Source organism: Gymnoscopelus microlampas, assembly GCF_963454915.1.
Source record: "Gymnoscopelus microlampas genome assembly, chromosome: 2".
Lineage (NCBI taxonomy): Eukaryota > Metazoa > Chordata > Actinopteri > Myctophiformes > Myctophidae > Gymnoscopelus > Gymnoscopelus microlampas.
The window spans coordinates 49439415-49455942 of record NC_139939.1 but is presented as its reverse complement, the minus strand read 5'-3'; the positions used below and the strand labels follow the sequence as shown (position 1 = coordinate 49455942).

The 16528-nt window shown below is 41.2% G+C and overlaps 2 protein-coding genes across 2 annotated transcripts in view; both read left to right on the top strand.

Annotated features, from left to right (window-relative positions):
- The first annotated feature begins 203 nt into the window (after positions 1–203).
- Positions 204–10607, top strand: LOC311034783 (methylsterol monooxygenase 1). Its single transcript, XM_084042765.1, has 6 exons — positions 204–501; positions 2725–3024; positions 3413–3561; positions 7299–7425; positions 8172–8326; positions 9586–10607. The coding sequence occupies exons 2-6, from the start codon at positions 2770–2772 to the stop codon at positions 9773–9775; spliced, it is 876 nt and encodes a 291-aa protein (XP_083898891.1). The 5' UTR covers positions 204–501; positions 2725–2769; the 3' UTR covers positions 9776–10607.
- Positions 10608–15274: 4667 nt separating this feature from the next.
- The window catches only part of LOC311034793 (methylsterol monooxygenase 1-like), a gene marked incomplete at both ends in the record, with an annotated part of 3901 nt that continues 2647 nt past the window's right edge, over positions 15275–16528 (top strand). The window contains 4 exons of the mRNA XM_084042776.1: positions 15275–15529; positions 15740–15888; positions 16029–16155; positions 16357–16511. Coding sequence (XP_083898902.1) covers positions 15275–15529; positions 15740–15888; positions 16029–16155; positions 16357–16511 — 686 coding nt within the window. The remainder of the gene's footprint in view (positions 15530–15739; positions 15889–16028; positions 16156–16356; positions 16512–16528) is intronic.

Below are 16528 nucleotides of genomic sequence, written 5' to 3'. Positions count from 1 at the left end.
AAATTGTAAATACTGAAGAAAGTTAAAATACCTCAATATTGAGAACCACGGTATTTACACATCTGTGAGGAATCACTTCCATCACATTTATCAACTGTTTTGTAATCATTTCACAGCATTTTCACTTAAAATGTCATCAACTTAAATATCATATTCATTTTGGTTACATGACTCTCTAACCCCCCTCCCTCCCCTTTTTATAGGCTAGGCTACATAACAAAAAGAACCAGCCCATCTCTGCTCTGCTCACAAATACTGAAAACATCACTCCAACTGGCATGAAAGCCCAGCTCGTCTCTGATTGGCTGTCGCTGTAGAAACTGCTCTGCTCACTAGCATCACTCCATACCGTCGGCCAATCGGCGCTGCCGTTCGGCCCTCCCGACGTCAGTCTCCTCCCCTCTGGACCAATCAGAATCAGGGATCTGACTGTACTTGACGCTCTCGGCACGTCTCTCTCGTCGCTGTCAGGTACAGACGGAACAACAGAGCCACTGCAAGGTGAGATAATAACGGGGTTATTACAATTAATGAATGTAATTGAATGTTTCATTTATTGCTGGAATATTTTAGATGGCGCGATTGTTGTTGCATGACAGGAAGAGCATAATCGGGCGCTTCATTGGGTGAGAATGTCGTATCTAGCCTACTTTACAGTGGTGGAAAAATAACTCATATTTTTTACTTGAGTAAAAGTATCAATACCGCAATGTAGAAATAGTCTGTTACAAGTACAAGTTCGGTATTCAAAATTTCCTTGAGTATAAGTACAAAAGTATTGGTATCAAAATGTACTATTTAGGGTTGAAGTGGTTAATGTAGCCTTTGTTTTGTAATGATAATCAAAATCTACAAAGTAAACTAAAGTTTTCAAATAATTGTAGTGGTGTAAAAGTACAATATTTGCCTCTGAGATGTAGTGGAGTAGAAATAAAAGTACTGAAAATTGGAAATACTCCAGTGAAGTAAAAAATACCTAAAAGTTGTACTTAAGTACAGTACTTGAGTACATGTACTTAGTTACTTAACACCACTGGCCTGTAAATTGATATAAACACTGAATAATTTATTATTTTGTAAATAAGTTGTGAGTTGGTCTCCAGTGTACTTGGACTTGGACTAGGATTTGACAGATGTCCACAGAATGAACATCCTCATGTTTTGATCTTTAGATGTTTGTGTTTATATTCTCTTTTGTCAGACTTAGTCAGTTTGGCCATTTATAATAGATTTACTTGGGTAATATTAACTGTATTAAGTCATAATCAGGACTGTCAGGATCAGGATCAAGGACTGTTGAATTCCAAATGGTCTATTGTTGTTATGTTGCCCATTGTAATGTACAGTAATAGTTATGTAATTATGGAAAATGGAATGTCTTACTGCATGGTTGATGTTAATTTTTATGTTTTATAACTATGTGTTTCATGTGCGTGAGCAGAGCACAAGGCCTGCTGATTTTCTTTTGTTTAGTTAGTACAGCAGTTTGTACACAGTGTTCGATCCTGTCAGATCATTGTGGAGTAAAGATGTAGCCTCGATACAAGACTGTCATCATGACCGATGACTATCTTGTTCCAAGGCTGTGTGAAAGAATGCTTTTCAAGAGTTGGATGTGTGCTTTTGACATGATGTTACAGTGCCAGTATATACATTATATAATTATATACATTTTATAATATATAATGTTTCCCCACTTCTTTTTAAGTTTTTGTATTTTGTTAACTGTAGCTGTAATTTTAACAAATTATTACTGGTATATTTGTGGACTTTTATGTATAACATATACAATAAGATTGTTGATAGTTTGAAAGTCTGAACATAATATAATATAACATACCCTAGGAAACGACTCTGGTATGCATGCATTACATTTAGATTCTGTGGATTCAAACTCTGGATCAAACGATCACTATTGTGGTCACATTGTGGTCAGAACACTGACACCTAGTACTACTATACATAAATGATGCTTTAAACCCATTTAGACCTGTCACCTGAGGCCGATTCTACAAAGGTCTTCTAAATCCTAACAGTTTTCTGAAATACGTATGTTTCTATATCAGTGGTGTTCAAACTTTTTCATGTCAAGGACCTCCAAAATGATATGTATTTGGCCCTCCATCTCAAAATATTTTGTTCCATGGACCCCCTGAAGCAAAGATTGGAGTTAAAATTTTCTCTTTCAAATAATATACATATATTCAAAGATTTGCACAAATTGTCACGATTTTTCAAAAATAGCAGATCTACAAGCTCATAGCATGGCACGAAGTGACGCTCTATGAGCTTGTATATCTGCTATTTTTGAATAGCCAAAGTATAAAATAATGCTTTTTAGCTCAATCTAAAATGAGACTGATGCTTTCCTGGTTTTAATGGGTTAAAACCTTAGGGCCCTATCTTGGGCGCTGCCTTACCCCTTATCCCTAAACGTCTTTGCCATTTTTTACTATTTTGATAAACATTTTCAAATTGTTAAAATATCCAATCTACAAGCTCACAATGTGTCAATGTAGATCGTCTAGTTTAACCATTTTAAAATGTTTTTAAATATAGTACAAAAAGGCTAATAAGTTTAGGGATAAGGGGTAAGGCGGTGCCCAAAACAGGGCCTTTAGGCTTTAAGCCCAATTTACATCCTTTGTCATAAAACAATGTCTCTCACCGAAAATACTGAAACTGATTTCCAACTATAAAAACTTTTTTTTTTTTTTCTCCCAGTCCTCTCCCCTAGATTTCCCTCACACAAGCTCACCCTGCATCAACATGGAGGTCAACGCCACGGCCAACATCCTGGGCTCTGCGTACCTGGCAGTGGAGTACGTAGATGCAGCGTTACCGCCCAACCCCTTCCAGCCCCCTCTGAAGCAGGCCTGGGATTACATGCTGGACAACTACACCAAGTTCCAGATCGCCACCTGGGGGTCGCTCTTTGTTCATGAGTTCATCTACTTCCTGTTCTGTGTTCCTGGCTTCTTGTTCCAGTTCATGCCCTTCATGCAGAAGTATAAGATCCAGCAGGTAGGTGTATGCGTGTGAGAAAGACATATACACCAAATTCACACCAACAGTGTCAAGGTTCAGTGCATTGTCTGTGGAGAGGACCGACTGCCACCTTCCTCGCTGCGGCAGGAGGATGTGCGGCAATTTAAGAAAAGTTCAGCTTTGCTGCTGCCGTTGTGCGGTGAGACAGAGCGACAGCCTAGCAGAAGCGTACCCACGAAGGTCCACATCACCTTCGTAGATGTTTCAGATGCTTTGTACACACCCATTTGGTGGAAATGCGCAACAGTAGAACTTTTGACCGCCACTGGTGTGAATTTGTTAGAGTTTAAGACAGAGTGTAAGGTTGTCTAAGTGTGCAAATTAACTAAACAGAGTTTCCCTGTGTGTTTGCATGGCTATGCAGGACAGGCCTGAGACTTGGGAGAAACAATGGAAGTGCTTCAAGATGTTGCTGTTCAACCATTTCTGCATCCAGCTGCCTCTCATCTGTGGCACGTACTACTTCACCGAGTTCTTCAACATCCCCTACGACTGGGACTCTATGCCCCGCTGGTCAGTGGAAATAACACCAGTATATATACCATAATACACACATCAGAGTTGTGATATGCTACAGTTCAGTATACAATGCCCTAGAGTTGAGAATAATGAATATGATGAAAGTCTATCGGGATTGTGTACAGTGCCAAAATAGTGTGCTTAGGAATCTGTGAAACATCATCTTCATCTCTGATGTAGCTGCCCTCGGTTTATGAAAGATGACAAAGATGGATGGTCTCAACGGGTGTTTTTATTATCACTTCTTGCACAGTAGAAGCATTGTCGAACACCGTGAAAACTATAAAATGGAGAATAAATAGAATAAATATTACTACAAATACAATTCATCATTTCATAGTTTCACATCAAACAATAAAATCTGTGCATTTCAATCAATCACTTTCCAATTAAATTCAGCTCAACTTATTCATTTCAACAATAAAACGTTCAATTATAATGCAGTGATTCAATAGTTAATTAATTTAAACTGCAAACAAACAAAACCAAAGGAACAAAAGAACAAAGCAAAAAGCACCATAACCCAAAGACAATACTAAACAAATACAATTAATTAACTCACAAAATCAAACAAACTCAAACAAATAAACAATGCTGTACCTCACTCCGCTAACCGGGGGTGCTAGGTTGCAAGCCACCTTGGAACTTTAAACTTGAACTGGGTTACCAAACAAACAGGCACAGCATGCGACAGCAGGAACTGTGGACAACAAACCATTTCACTCAAACTGAATACCTTTTAACATTACTTCATTATGTTGAGTGAATGTTGAGTGAATGTTGCATACAACAAACAAACATTTCATACCTTGCTGCACCTCAAATAAACACATGCTGTCTGTCTCTCCACCTCTCACTCTGGCTTTCAATGTATGACTGAGCTGCTCTGTTAAGCTAGAAGGCCTAAGATATAAGGGCTCAGGGGCAGCAACAGGATGTTACAAAATAAAGTGACAGGAAGTGTCAAAATAAAGGTAAATCAAATAAACAACGAAAACAAATAACTTCAAATAAATAAATAATTGAAGTTAAAAATGATCAAGTGTCACGGACAGTTACACTCCCACCAATCATGTTATACATACTAAAACGTAACATGATTCAAAGCATATCATTTTTTACAAGGTCAAAAGGGTATGGGGAAGATCTTGTTTTTAGCTTTCTTTCAGGGTGGTTTTCTTCTTGCCAAGAAGCCAAAGTTTATGCTGTGGTTATCCTCGATGTGGCTATAGTGGCAGGTATCTCTCAGGCTGTGAACAATATACCTCCAGAAGTAACACTCCTTTTGGTTGGCGTTATCTGGCTTCTTTCTACAACTTTAGTATGGACTGGACTCAAGGGTTTGTTTCTCATGGACTGTTTAGGTTCTTCCTGGGATTGAGGAGGACCGGGGCCTGTGGCTTCAAAGGGAACTGGGGGGACTATGGTCATGTTCTTCATCTCAGCTGGTGGGAGAGCAGGACTAGGAGTTGAATGGCTCCCCTTGTCAATAGTTCCTGGTCTCAGATGTAATTTTACTTTGGTCGATCGAGTTTCCTTTTGAACCGGTTTCTTCCTTCTCCTCTTCTGCTCCAGTTTACGTTTGACTATGAGAGCAGCTTTACTCACAAAATTGCTGCTCTTGCTCAACTCTTCAGAGGTGACCGAGTCACTCTCCTGCTCTCTAGATTCCTGCGAGCTGTCTGTTAACTTTACCTGCTTTTTCATACTTGGTTCTTGTTCCCTTTTCTGCCTGTTGTCCCTGCAAAGCTGCACAGAGGGGTCTTGGGATACATGTTTGGCCTTGTTTTCCTTCCTCTTTTCACTGGAGTCTGGTTCGAAGGCTGTCAGCACATTGGTCGATCGAGTTGGCATTTCTCTTACTGTGATGGGATTCACAGACCTCTGGTTTCTCTGACCAGTAGGGCTATCTGTGGAAGTGGACTCTATCGCCATTTCTTCCACCCTCACAATTTCTCCCACCATCTCCTGACCAGCGGGGTTATCTCTGGAAGTGGACTCTTTCGCCAATTCTTCCTTCTCCATTTCTCCCACCGGTCTCTTATCTTTATCCTCATTTTCGATTCTCTTCTCAGCCATGTCCTCCAGGCATTTATCCACCAGGTCGCATATCTCTGTGGTAATGATTATACAGGCATCCATTTTCTTAACAATGTTTTCAGTAGTAGTGCAGTTGCGTTGAATGACTACATAACTCTCACTTATTGCATCATGTTTGTTCCGAATACTTTGTTTCATTACTTGAAGGTCTTCTTCTGTACAAAATGTCTTTAAAGCTGTTCGCACCTTTCTAGCTGTTTGCATCCAGGTGGTATAGGCTTCTGTAAATGCCTTTTCATGTTTCTTTCCATTTTTTAGTTCCATTTTTATAAATTTATTTAATTTTTTTTTTCAAATGTATTGTCTTGTGCTTTATTAAGCAACCTTCAGTCCAATGAAACATAGAGGCTACCTTTCATACGTCCTCTGAGTGCATACGTTACTGTGGTGTGGCAACTTGAGATGGCTGATGACTTGGATTATTTGAAGTACAAGGTGGCTGTAGATGAGGTGTGGTGCCGACGTTGAGTGGCTTCTGCGGTGAGTTTTCACTGTAGCTGCCCTCGGTTTATGAAAGATGACAAAGATGGATGGTCTCAACGGGTGTTTTTATTATCACTTCTTGCACAGTAGAAGCATTGTCGAACACCGTGAAAACTATAAAATGGAGAATAAATAGAATAAATATTACTACAAATACAATTCATCATTTCATAGTTTCACATCAAACAATAAAATCTGTGCATTTCAATCAATCACTTTCCAATTAAATTCAGCTCAACTTATTCATTTCAACAATAAAACGTTCAATTATAATGCAGTGATTCAATAGTTAATTAATTTAAACTGCAAACAAACAAAACCAAAGGAACAAAAGAACAAAGCAAAAAGCACCATAACCCAAAGACAATACTAAACAAATACAATTAATTAACTCACAAAATCAAACAAACTCAAACAAATAAACAATGCTGTACCTCACTCCGCTAACCGGGGGTGCTAGGTTGCAAGCCACCTTGGAACTTTAAACTTGAACTGGGTTACCAAACAAACAGGCACAGCATGCGACAGCAGGAACTGTGGACAACAAACCATTTCACTCAAACTGAATACCTTTTAACATTACTTCATTATGTTGAGTGAATGTTGAGTGAATGTTGCATACAACAAACAAACATTTCATACCTTGCTGCACCTCAAATAAACACATGCTGTCTGTCTCTCCACCTCTCACTCTGGCTTTCAATGTATGACTGAGCTGCTCTGTTAAGCTAGAAGGCCTAAGATATAAGGGCTCAGGGGCAGCAACAGGATGTTACAAAATAAAGTGACAGGAAGTGTCAAAATAAAGGTAAATCAAATAAACAACGAAAACAAATAACTTCAAATAAATAAATAATTGAAGTTAAAAATGATCAAGTGTCACGGACAGTTACATCTGATGTTAACAGTTTAACACATTCACTGCCAGGGGTATTCACTAAACAGGCTGTAGCTTCTGCCAGCATTTTTAAGCATTCTAATAGAGTAATCTTTCAAGAACCACATAATATTTATCTCCAGTATGATCGATCCCCTGATGGTTGCTAATCACGGAGGGTTTCACTGTGCTTCCGTGAAATAAAAAGTGAATGTGTGAATGTGTTAATCTCTCTTGTCTCTCTTTCTCTCTTTCTCTCTCTCTCCTCCAGGTCCTACCTTCTGGCTCAGTGTTTTGGCTGTGCTGTGGTAGAGGACACCTGGCACTACTTCCTTCATCGGGCGCTGCACCACCGTAGTGTCTACAAATATATCCACAAGGTCCACCATGAGTTTACTGTGAGTATAATAATGCATCCCATGCACACACACACACACACACACACACACACACACACACACACACACACACACACACACACACACACACACAAACAAGTTTATGTTAAGTGAGGTCCACGTAGGCATGCAGAGAATACAGTATGATCACCTGCTCATGGTTCCATTAATACTATACAGACACCCACAAGACCTGAGCATATATATATATACAACAGCTCCATGGAGTACAGGTAGCAGAGTTGTTCTGCCTGAAACCCAGAAGTCTAACCATGGCCAGGGAGGGATTCCCCTTTAGCTGAGAAGTATATTCCCGCTTTGGGTTTCACAGCGGGAGACCCGGGTTCGATTCCAGGTGGTGGCATTAGGGGCTCGTCCTGCATAGGGTTTCCCGGTGGAGTGGAGTTCAAAAGGGGGTGACTGTAGCAGAGTAGCCGGAAGCTTAAAAGTCTAAATATTCACCCTTAGGGGGAGACCCGCGTTAGGTGATATATACTTACTGTAGCTGCGTGCTCGTGTCGCGCAACCCAGTATAAATCAGTCATTGGAATGCAGAACAAATGCTTCAACTAAGGCCTAGAAATCCTATGATATTATTTAAAACAGGCAAACAAGCATGCAAACACATACACTTGCACACATGGACAAACACACATACATACATACAACCCCAATCGCACAAACAAAACAAATGCACACACAAACACAAACAAACACCCATGTGACCTCCATTGTGTGTCCTCCAGTCTCCGTTCGGCATGCAGGCCGAGTACGCACACCCGGCCGAGACTCTGATCCTGGGATCCGGCTTCTTCATCGGTATCATGCTCTTCTGTAACCACGTGGTGCTGCTGTGGGCCTGGGTTGCCTTCCGTCTCCTGGAAACCATCGACGTTCACAGGTAAAAGAAGAGAAAGAAATCCTTTCCTCATTTGCCAGAATTTAAGAGAGGGAGAGAGAGAGAGAGAGAGCTTGCAGGGGTTTAGTGTCTTCCTCGATTACATTTAAATAGGACACATCCCCTGTGTTCAGTTGGACTTCATTTGGACACAGGGCATGTGTCTTCCTCGATTACATTTAAACAGGACACATGCCCTATGTTCAAACGAAGTCCAACTGAACAGATAACAACTCAAAATGGCTAAATTGCTTGTTACCACTAGAGTATTTTATTTATTTTATTTAACCATTGAAATTAAAAGTCTCTTTTCCAAGGGAGCCCTGGGACACAACAGGCAGCAGTTTAATACAAAAAAGAAGCAACACAACATTTAAAATATAATGCATAGAAATTGAAAACACAACTATTACAATAACCTGCAAACTAAAAACATTGACAGTTCATAGAATCTACCTCAAGCTCTTTCATTGCATGACATTGAGGGTTTTCTTAACATTTCCTTGCAGCCATGGAGCAACACTGCAGCAGTAGACATGCTACATATTGTCATGATTAGAACGAAGTGTGACTCTCATGTAATTGCTATGAGTTATCACACAATAGATGGGGAGAACTAGCCATTACCTGAATCCACCACAAGAGGGCGAGATAAGTCAGCAGATTGATTATAAAATGTATTTTGCTACATGACTTTGAATTTGTCAGAATACTGACTTAAATGCATTGTTAAATATTTCTATTTTAGTTTTAAGATACATTAGTGGTATTTCAGGGGTTGGCAAGTAAGTTTGGCCTCGGGCCAATTATTTCTTAGCCATTATATGGCCATCCCATAATATGGGCTAATTTAAGACATTGATTTTTTTTTTATCAAAAAAATGTTACTGAGCACCTTCAAAGCATGGCACCTTCAAAGTGGTCTTTCAACCCAAGGCAGAGGCTCAAATGGAAGATTCTGACTGGTCAACAAGGGTCGAAGGTCCAGGAGGCAGCAGCCTAAACCACTATTCATTTTATAATACTCTTTAGTTGAGTTTGAGTTTGCAAGGCCATCTCCAACGCCACAAATACAGTATATTAACTGTCCTCTTACATCACAGAGCTGATGCCCTCTTACATCACAGAGTCTGACAGCATGTCATATTATTCAGGATAACATGAATAGAGCCATTTCACAGTCTCAAATATAAGTGACAGAACTAACTTTTTTAACACATTTTTTAACACACTCTCTCTCTCTCTCTCTCTCTCTCTCTCAGTGGTTATGACATTCCTCTCAATCCTCTCCATCTCATCCCTTTCTACGCTGGCGCTCGCTTCCACGACTTCCACCACATGAACTTTGTGGGCAACTACGCCTCCACGTTCACCTGGTGGGACAAGCTGTTGAAGACAAACAGCCAGTACGACAAACACCTGCTCAAAAAGGAGGGCAAGAAGGAGGAGTAAACACACACACACACACACACACACACACACACACACACACACACACACACACACACACACACACACACACACACACACACACACACACACACACACACACACACACACACACACACACTCAACTCTGTTGTTAGTGCATTTTATTGTGTGTTTGTATGTGCACAGCACACATGCATCTATGTGACACACACTATCTTCCGGACTGAACGTTGTAAGGAGCAGTGTGGTGGTGTGACTACACCTCTAGGTGTTTAATATCACTTGGATTTCTGTGCCTTGTTGTCTTCTCAAAGAAGTCTGCTGTCTGCTTCTCTCCATGGCTTTTGGCTGAATAAAACCCTGTAGAGCACATCCCAGATCTGACCTGTTGCTTTGCTTTGTCCCCGAATGAATGTAGGCTGTGCTTAAGCCATGGATGGTGTGAAAGTGAAATGCCTCCGTTTACCTCTGGGCCCATTTTCTCAAAGAGAAATGAGCTGAATGATTCCATAAAGCACTTTAGCTGTTTATTTTCCATGTGATTCAATATTTGAAATTAGTTATGATCAGTTAGGATAATTATGTTGTAGTGAGGATTCAGTTCAGTTCAGTTCAGTCTCATGTTTAGCAAGCAGATGTTGGGAATGAAGACAGGCATGTTTTTAAGTGTGCTGATGTTACATTTAAAGGAAAAGGGCAACGGATTATAGGGAACTGCTGGGCTGGACAGTCCTGATTTCATAACTATTACTCTGGGCACATTTTAGTTTAGTTTTTATAAGAAAAAGTCATCCAAATGTACTGTATTTCTCATGCTGGAATAAATACAAACCTAAACAGATGTTTGACTTTGTGTTTGTAGAGTTCTGCCATTAAATCATACACGGTGTGGTTCATGTATGAATACCAGTAATGCAAAACAAACAAGGAAGCAAGCAAAGCAAACCAGTCATAAAGTGTGGAACCTTGGTCCGTCAACCATTACTTTATAGCGTGTGGAGCACTGAGGTAGTGCTCCAGTCAGAAGGCAGGCCTTGATAGCCACAGCTTTAATATACTGATTGTAAAAGATAAGGACTTCAGAATTCTCCAGGCGCTCAACTGAACACTTGTTTGCATGCAGACTTAGATGTGGAGTGAATTGCCTTCGTGACATATATCATATATCAGGTTGTATTGTTTTAATATCATTAATTTGCTGTTCTTTTATTCACATATTATAGAGTAGAGGGAATCTCCCTTATTGTCAATAAAGATGCCTTGCTCAGGTGAACGGTATGTCGTCTATAAACTGGACTTTAGGGTTTTATTGAACCAAGAGTGACAGGACTGCCTGTGTGTGTGTGTGTGTGTGTGTGTGTGTGTGTGTGTGTGTGTGTGTGTGTGTGTGTGTGTGTGTGTGTGTGTGTGTGTGTGTGTGTGTGATAAAATGCATAACTAAGTATTCATTACATTTATATATACATACTGTAGTGTATTCGCAAATGGGCAATCTATACAGGATTAATCACAGTTTCAATGCAGTTTGTTTTATTTAGTTTTTTTTCCTTTTTTTTGGTTAATTGTCCGTGTCCTTTGTCAGTGCTCTACCAGCTGCCCGGTAACAAGCTCTCTCTGAGCCTAGAGCCCTGGGCTTTGAGACACCTCAAGCGCTTACCAGACTGCATTGTTACAGTCAGTTTCCAGGGTGGTGCCTGTCTTTTGTCATTCCTTTTGTTCTCCTCAAGCACCTGCCGGCAGAACTGTACAGCAGCGACAGGAGGGAGCACCCTGTGGAGCCAACACGGTAGGGTAGGGCCACCATGTTGGCTCTCATCCCATCTGGATGTGGGTTCATGGGGGTGGGGGTGGTCCAGTAACTTCTATCTCAGCCGTTATGTGATTTACTGAAATGGGCCAAAGCCTGCCTTTCATCGACCCAAAGAATGTTTTTTATTCTACGACGTCATGCCAAGCCGTCTAGGAGAGTGTTAGTCCGTATGTATGAATGTATGCATGTCCTGTATGTCCCCCGAATTATTGTGTCTGTCCGCTGATAATCTCACAAAACACAAATGGTGTAGCAATCTTGTGCATGCTACCAGCAGGCCAAGGAAATGAATGCCCACATATTTGTTTTACACATTTTGTGATTTATTTTTATTTGTTTTGAACATGAATATGTTTCACTTTTTGTGAATTTGTTTTGTGTGAATATTTTTCACATTTCATGAATTCATAATCTCAGGAACCACTGATCAGATATGGAGCTGTGGTGAACTGCATATTTGGATGGCAAAATTCTCTGGCGCTCCACTGAACTGCACACCTAGTATCAGAATTAGAATCAACTTAATTTTCACATCACACAATTAAAGGTGTAAAAGAATGGGTGAAATTGTTTTTCGTGTGAATCTCTCAACATTCCAATTACAGGAAGAGCTAGAAGGGGGAAGAGAGAATAGAGGAAAGGAACACAGAATAGGTCAAATGACTGGAAGACACGGACAAATCAAATATACAAAGTCCAATATACATACAGTAATTAAGGTGTATGATTAAAAACTTTGCAATGGATAGGTGGCAGTGGAACTATATGGAAGGCAGAAATGTTTCTCATGCAGGTGGAAGACATGTCTAGCATATACTGTAAAAATAGCAGCAGGTAATACAATATCGGAGCACTTGTTCAGCAGTCTGCTGGTTGCTAGGAGAAAACTATTCAGAAGTCTGGTGCTTCTGATACTCCAATATCGCTTGCCTGGCTGTGGTGATAAATGTCCTATGATTCACTTAGCCTTTGCTAAAACCATTTTTCTGTATTCCCTGGTGGGAGAGAAGCTCACCTCTCCTATGAAGGGCTGGGTTTTCCGCTCCACAATGTAGTGCTTTGCAGTTGAGGGCGGCACAGTTCCCAGGCGGTGGTGCCACTCGTCAGGATGCTCTCGATTGGTGCTGTTGAGAAACGCCCTGAGGATGCGGCAGTTCACCCTGATTTTCTTCAGGCGATTGAACAGATTGTACAGTCATTTTCCCTGTGTACTGTGTTCTTTGTCGCTGTCAACCGCTGTTGGTCTGGTGATAGCATGTATAAGCCAGTGGCGTTCCCAGGAATTACATTTAGGGCAGGCGAGACCCCCCCCCCCCCCTACTCGGGGAAAAATCTCGGGGGAAACAAGTTAACAACAACACTACACTGACTACAAAACTGAAAAACGTTTTCAGATGGGGTTCCGTGGCCAAATGTATATCAATTTAGGGGTCCTTGGCACGAAAAAGGTTGAAAACCACTGTTCTAAATGGCAGTGGTTCACAAACTTTTTAGCTCAAGAGTCTTGAGGCTTGGGTCCCGGCTCCCGGGGAGACATCAAATTTCTCTTTTTGGGTCTTGAGCCCCAAGACTCAAGACCCAAAAGAGAAATTTGGAAAGTTGGGCGGACGCCAACCTTCCGCCCACTTCACGCAGATATCTACGCGAGACTATGCAGATACGGGAAGTGAACCGGAGATGGTGTGTCTTGCCGATTTTAGTCTAAGAGAGTCTTGGTCTTTTTTGTCGATCTGCTAGTTTTGCTATTTTAGAATTCTTATATTGTCTGTCGGGCGGAAACCTCATTATGGCAAAAACTGTTATTTTTCAGGATATTTTGTACATGCAAAATTGCTGCTATACGAAAACGTATTGTTACAGCACTGTTTCTTATTTTTATTTTCATTTGTAATAAAATGTCACAAGGTATTCTTCATTTTACGTATGGTCCAGTATATTATGAATTCACATCAGTCACTGTATTCCAGTGGGGAAAGGCAGCCTACTGTAAGTCTTAAACAAAATATATAAAACATAACCCTAACCCTCATTAGGCTCATTTATGTTGTTCATTTATATAATTTGGGGTGGAGGTTTCTTCATTAGCCTACTGGGAGTGCATGTGCGTGCCCGGCCGTTCCGACCTGGCTGGGATAATATGTGTGTCTGTGTGTCTGTCTGTTTGTTTGTTTATGCGTCTTGTCTGTGAACAGCTAATCTCCAATTGGTGTGAAAGTAGTCCAAGGCAGAACCTTGCACAAGAAACAGAGAACACTGAAGCCTCATTTCGCATTGACACGCACGCACACGCACGCACACGCACACGCACACACACGCACACACACACAGTTGCACAGTTGGTTGAAGGATCAATGCCCCTAGGAGCCTTGTGTCCCAAGCTACAGCCCTGTGACGCCATGTGTTAATCCAGGCCTGGTCCCCTGTGCTACTGTGGAGGGCAGGCCATACCTCTAAATCAGAGTAAGCAAGATACAGTGAGAGAGAGAGAACACACAGGTACGACATCACACGGATATACTCAGAAAGTCTGGCACCCAGGTAGACGAAACAGACTGAACTCCATATCAAGGTGAGAAGCTATGTGGAATTATTGTGCAAAAATAATTAATTGAATTGAATATTGTATTGATGCATAATGTAGATGGTGTGATTGTTGTTGCATGTTAAATTGAAGAACTTAATCAGGTTCTGTCAATGTCAATTAGGCTACTTTTACGGCAAATGTTGGCCTGTAAAGTTTAAAAACACTGAATAGGTCATTATTTGTGAATACACTGAGAACACAACTTAAAGGTAGTGTAAGTGATATTTATTTATTATATTTATATGAAACTCTTGTTGTTTGAAAAGTCAACGCTCTATATTCTGACAGTAATCAGTGCTATTGAGTGTTTGTTAAATAAAGGGGTCTCCATGTCTCTCCAGCTCTGTAATAAACAGAAAACACATTTGTGGGTTGCCAGCTTCAGCTGATCAGGTGAGAGTGTCCATTTATCAGCTTACATTTGTATAGTGTTCCAGTTCCGATTTCACTTGTTTGTCCTGTATCCTGTATGAGTTCTCTCTTGACTGGATACAATTGGTGTCCTGACCTGAAAATGTATTTTCTGTTTACTAAAGAGAATTAGGGAGACAGCTGTTACTGAACACTCTATAGCAATCAGAATGTAGAGCTATTTAACACTTATTTTAAAAACTAGAATCTCTTACTGCACCCTTTCTCAAATCATGCTCATTGTAATGTAATGTAATGTAATATTGTGGTACAGTACAGTTATGTATATAATATAGAAGCCTAGTTATACAATTGTCCCCTTAGCCATTTGGAGGTTTTAACACCTCAGCCGGCCACGTGGCTCATGAACTGGACCCGTAGTTTAGTTATCGACACGTGTTAAACTGTTTCACAATTTGTGTTCTTAATGTGTTCTTACACTGACGTCACCGTCTACAGGGGGAGTTGTACACAGATGCTGATATATTAAGTAAGGGATAATGAATGTGAACCGGTCACTGTTGAGAAATAAACCCTGACAGGGTCTTTATGCTTTAAAGCCTAAGGCCAGCCTTAAGCCTTATTTGCATACTTTGTCATAAGACAGCGTCACTCACCGAAAATAACATAAAACGCTCAGCCGGCAACAAAACTTGTTTTTGTCCTCCTCCCAGATTTCCCTCACACACACTCACCCTGCATCAACCGCTCTACTATGGAGGTCAACGGCACGGCCAACATCCTGGGCTCTGCGTACCTGGCAGTGGAGTTCATAGATGCAGTGTTACCACCCAACCCCTTCCAGCCCCCTCTGAAGCAGGCCTGGGGTTACATGCTGGACAACTACACCAAGTTCCAGATCGCCACATGGGGGTCGCTCTTCGTTCATGAGTTCATCTACTTTACGTGCTGTCTTCCTGGCTTCTTGTTCCAGTTCCTGCCCTTCATGCAGAAGTATAAGATCCAGCAGGTGTATGAGAGAGAGAGAGAGAATTAAGTTTACACCAAATTCACAACAGCAGAGGACTGACTGCCACCTTTGTACACCCATTTAGCGGAAAAACGCAGCAGTAGAAATCTCGACCACCGCTGGTGTGAATTCGGCATTAGAGAGAGTGTATGTTTGCAAATGAACTAAACTGAATTGTATTCCTCTGTGTGTGTTTGTATGCCTATGCAGGACAAGCCTGAGACTTGGGAGAAACAATGGAAGTGTTTTAAGATATTGATGTATAACCATTTCTGCATCCAGCTGTTTCTCATCTCTGGAACATACTACTTCACAGAGTTCTTCAACATCCCCTACGAGTGGGACGCCATGCCCCGCTGGTCAGTGGGAATAATACTTATTATGTATTAATACGTATTATGTCTTATGCACCATAATACAGTTCACATCAGAGTTGTGACCGTGCTACAATGCAGTACACGTTGTCAACCATTGAGACTCTCTCTCTCTCCCTCTCCAGGCCCTACGTGGTAGCTCAGTGTTTTGCCAGTGCTGTGGTAGAGGACACCTGGCACTACTTCTTTCATCGGGCGCTGCACCACCGTTCCATCTACAAATACATCCACAAGATCCACCATGACTTTACTGTGAGTATAACACACACGCGCGCATGTTGTGAGCTCGTAGATCCACTATTTTTGGTGCATGACAGCGCACAACCAAGTATAACTCAAGCATTGGAATCCAATATACATACCACAACTCAAACTACACAAACAAAAAAACTGCACACACGCATACACAAACACCTGATGCTCATTGTGGTGTCTGCTTCTCCTGTGCTCCAGGCTCCATTCGGCATGCAGGCCGAATACGCACACCCGGCCGAGACTGTGATCTTGGGAGCCGGCTTCTTCATTGGTATCCTGCTCTTCTGTAACCACGTGATACTGCTGTGGGCTTGGCTCGCCTTCCGTCTCCTGGAGACCATCGACGTTCACAGGTAAAAGATGAGAAAAA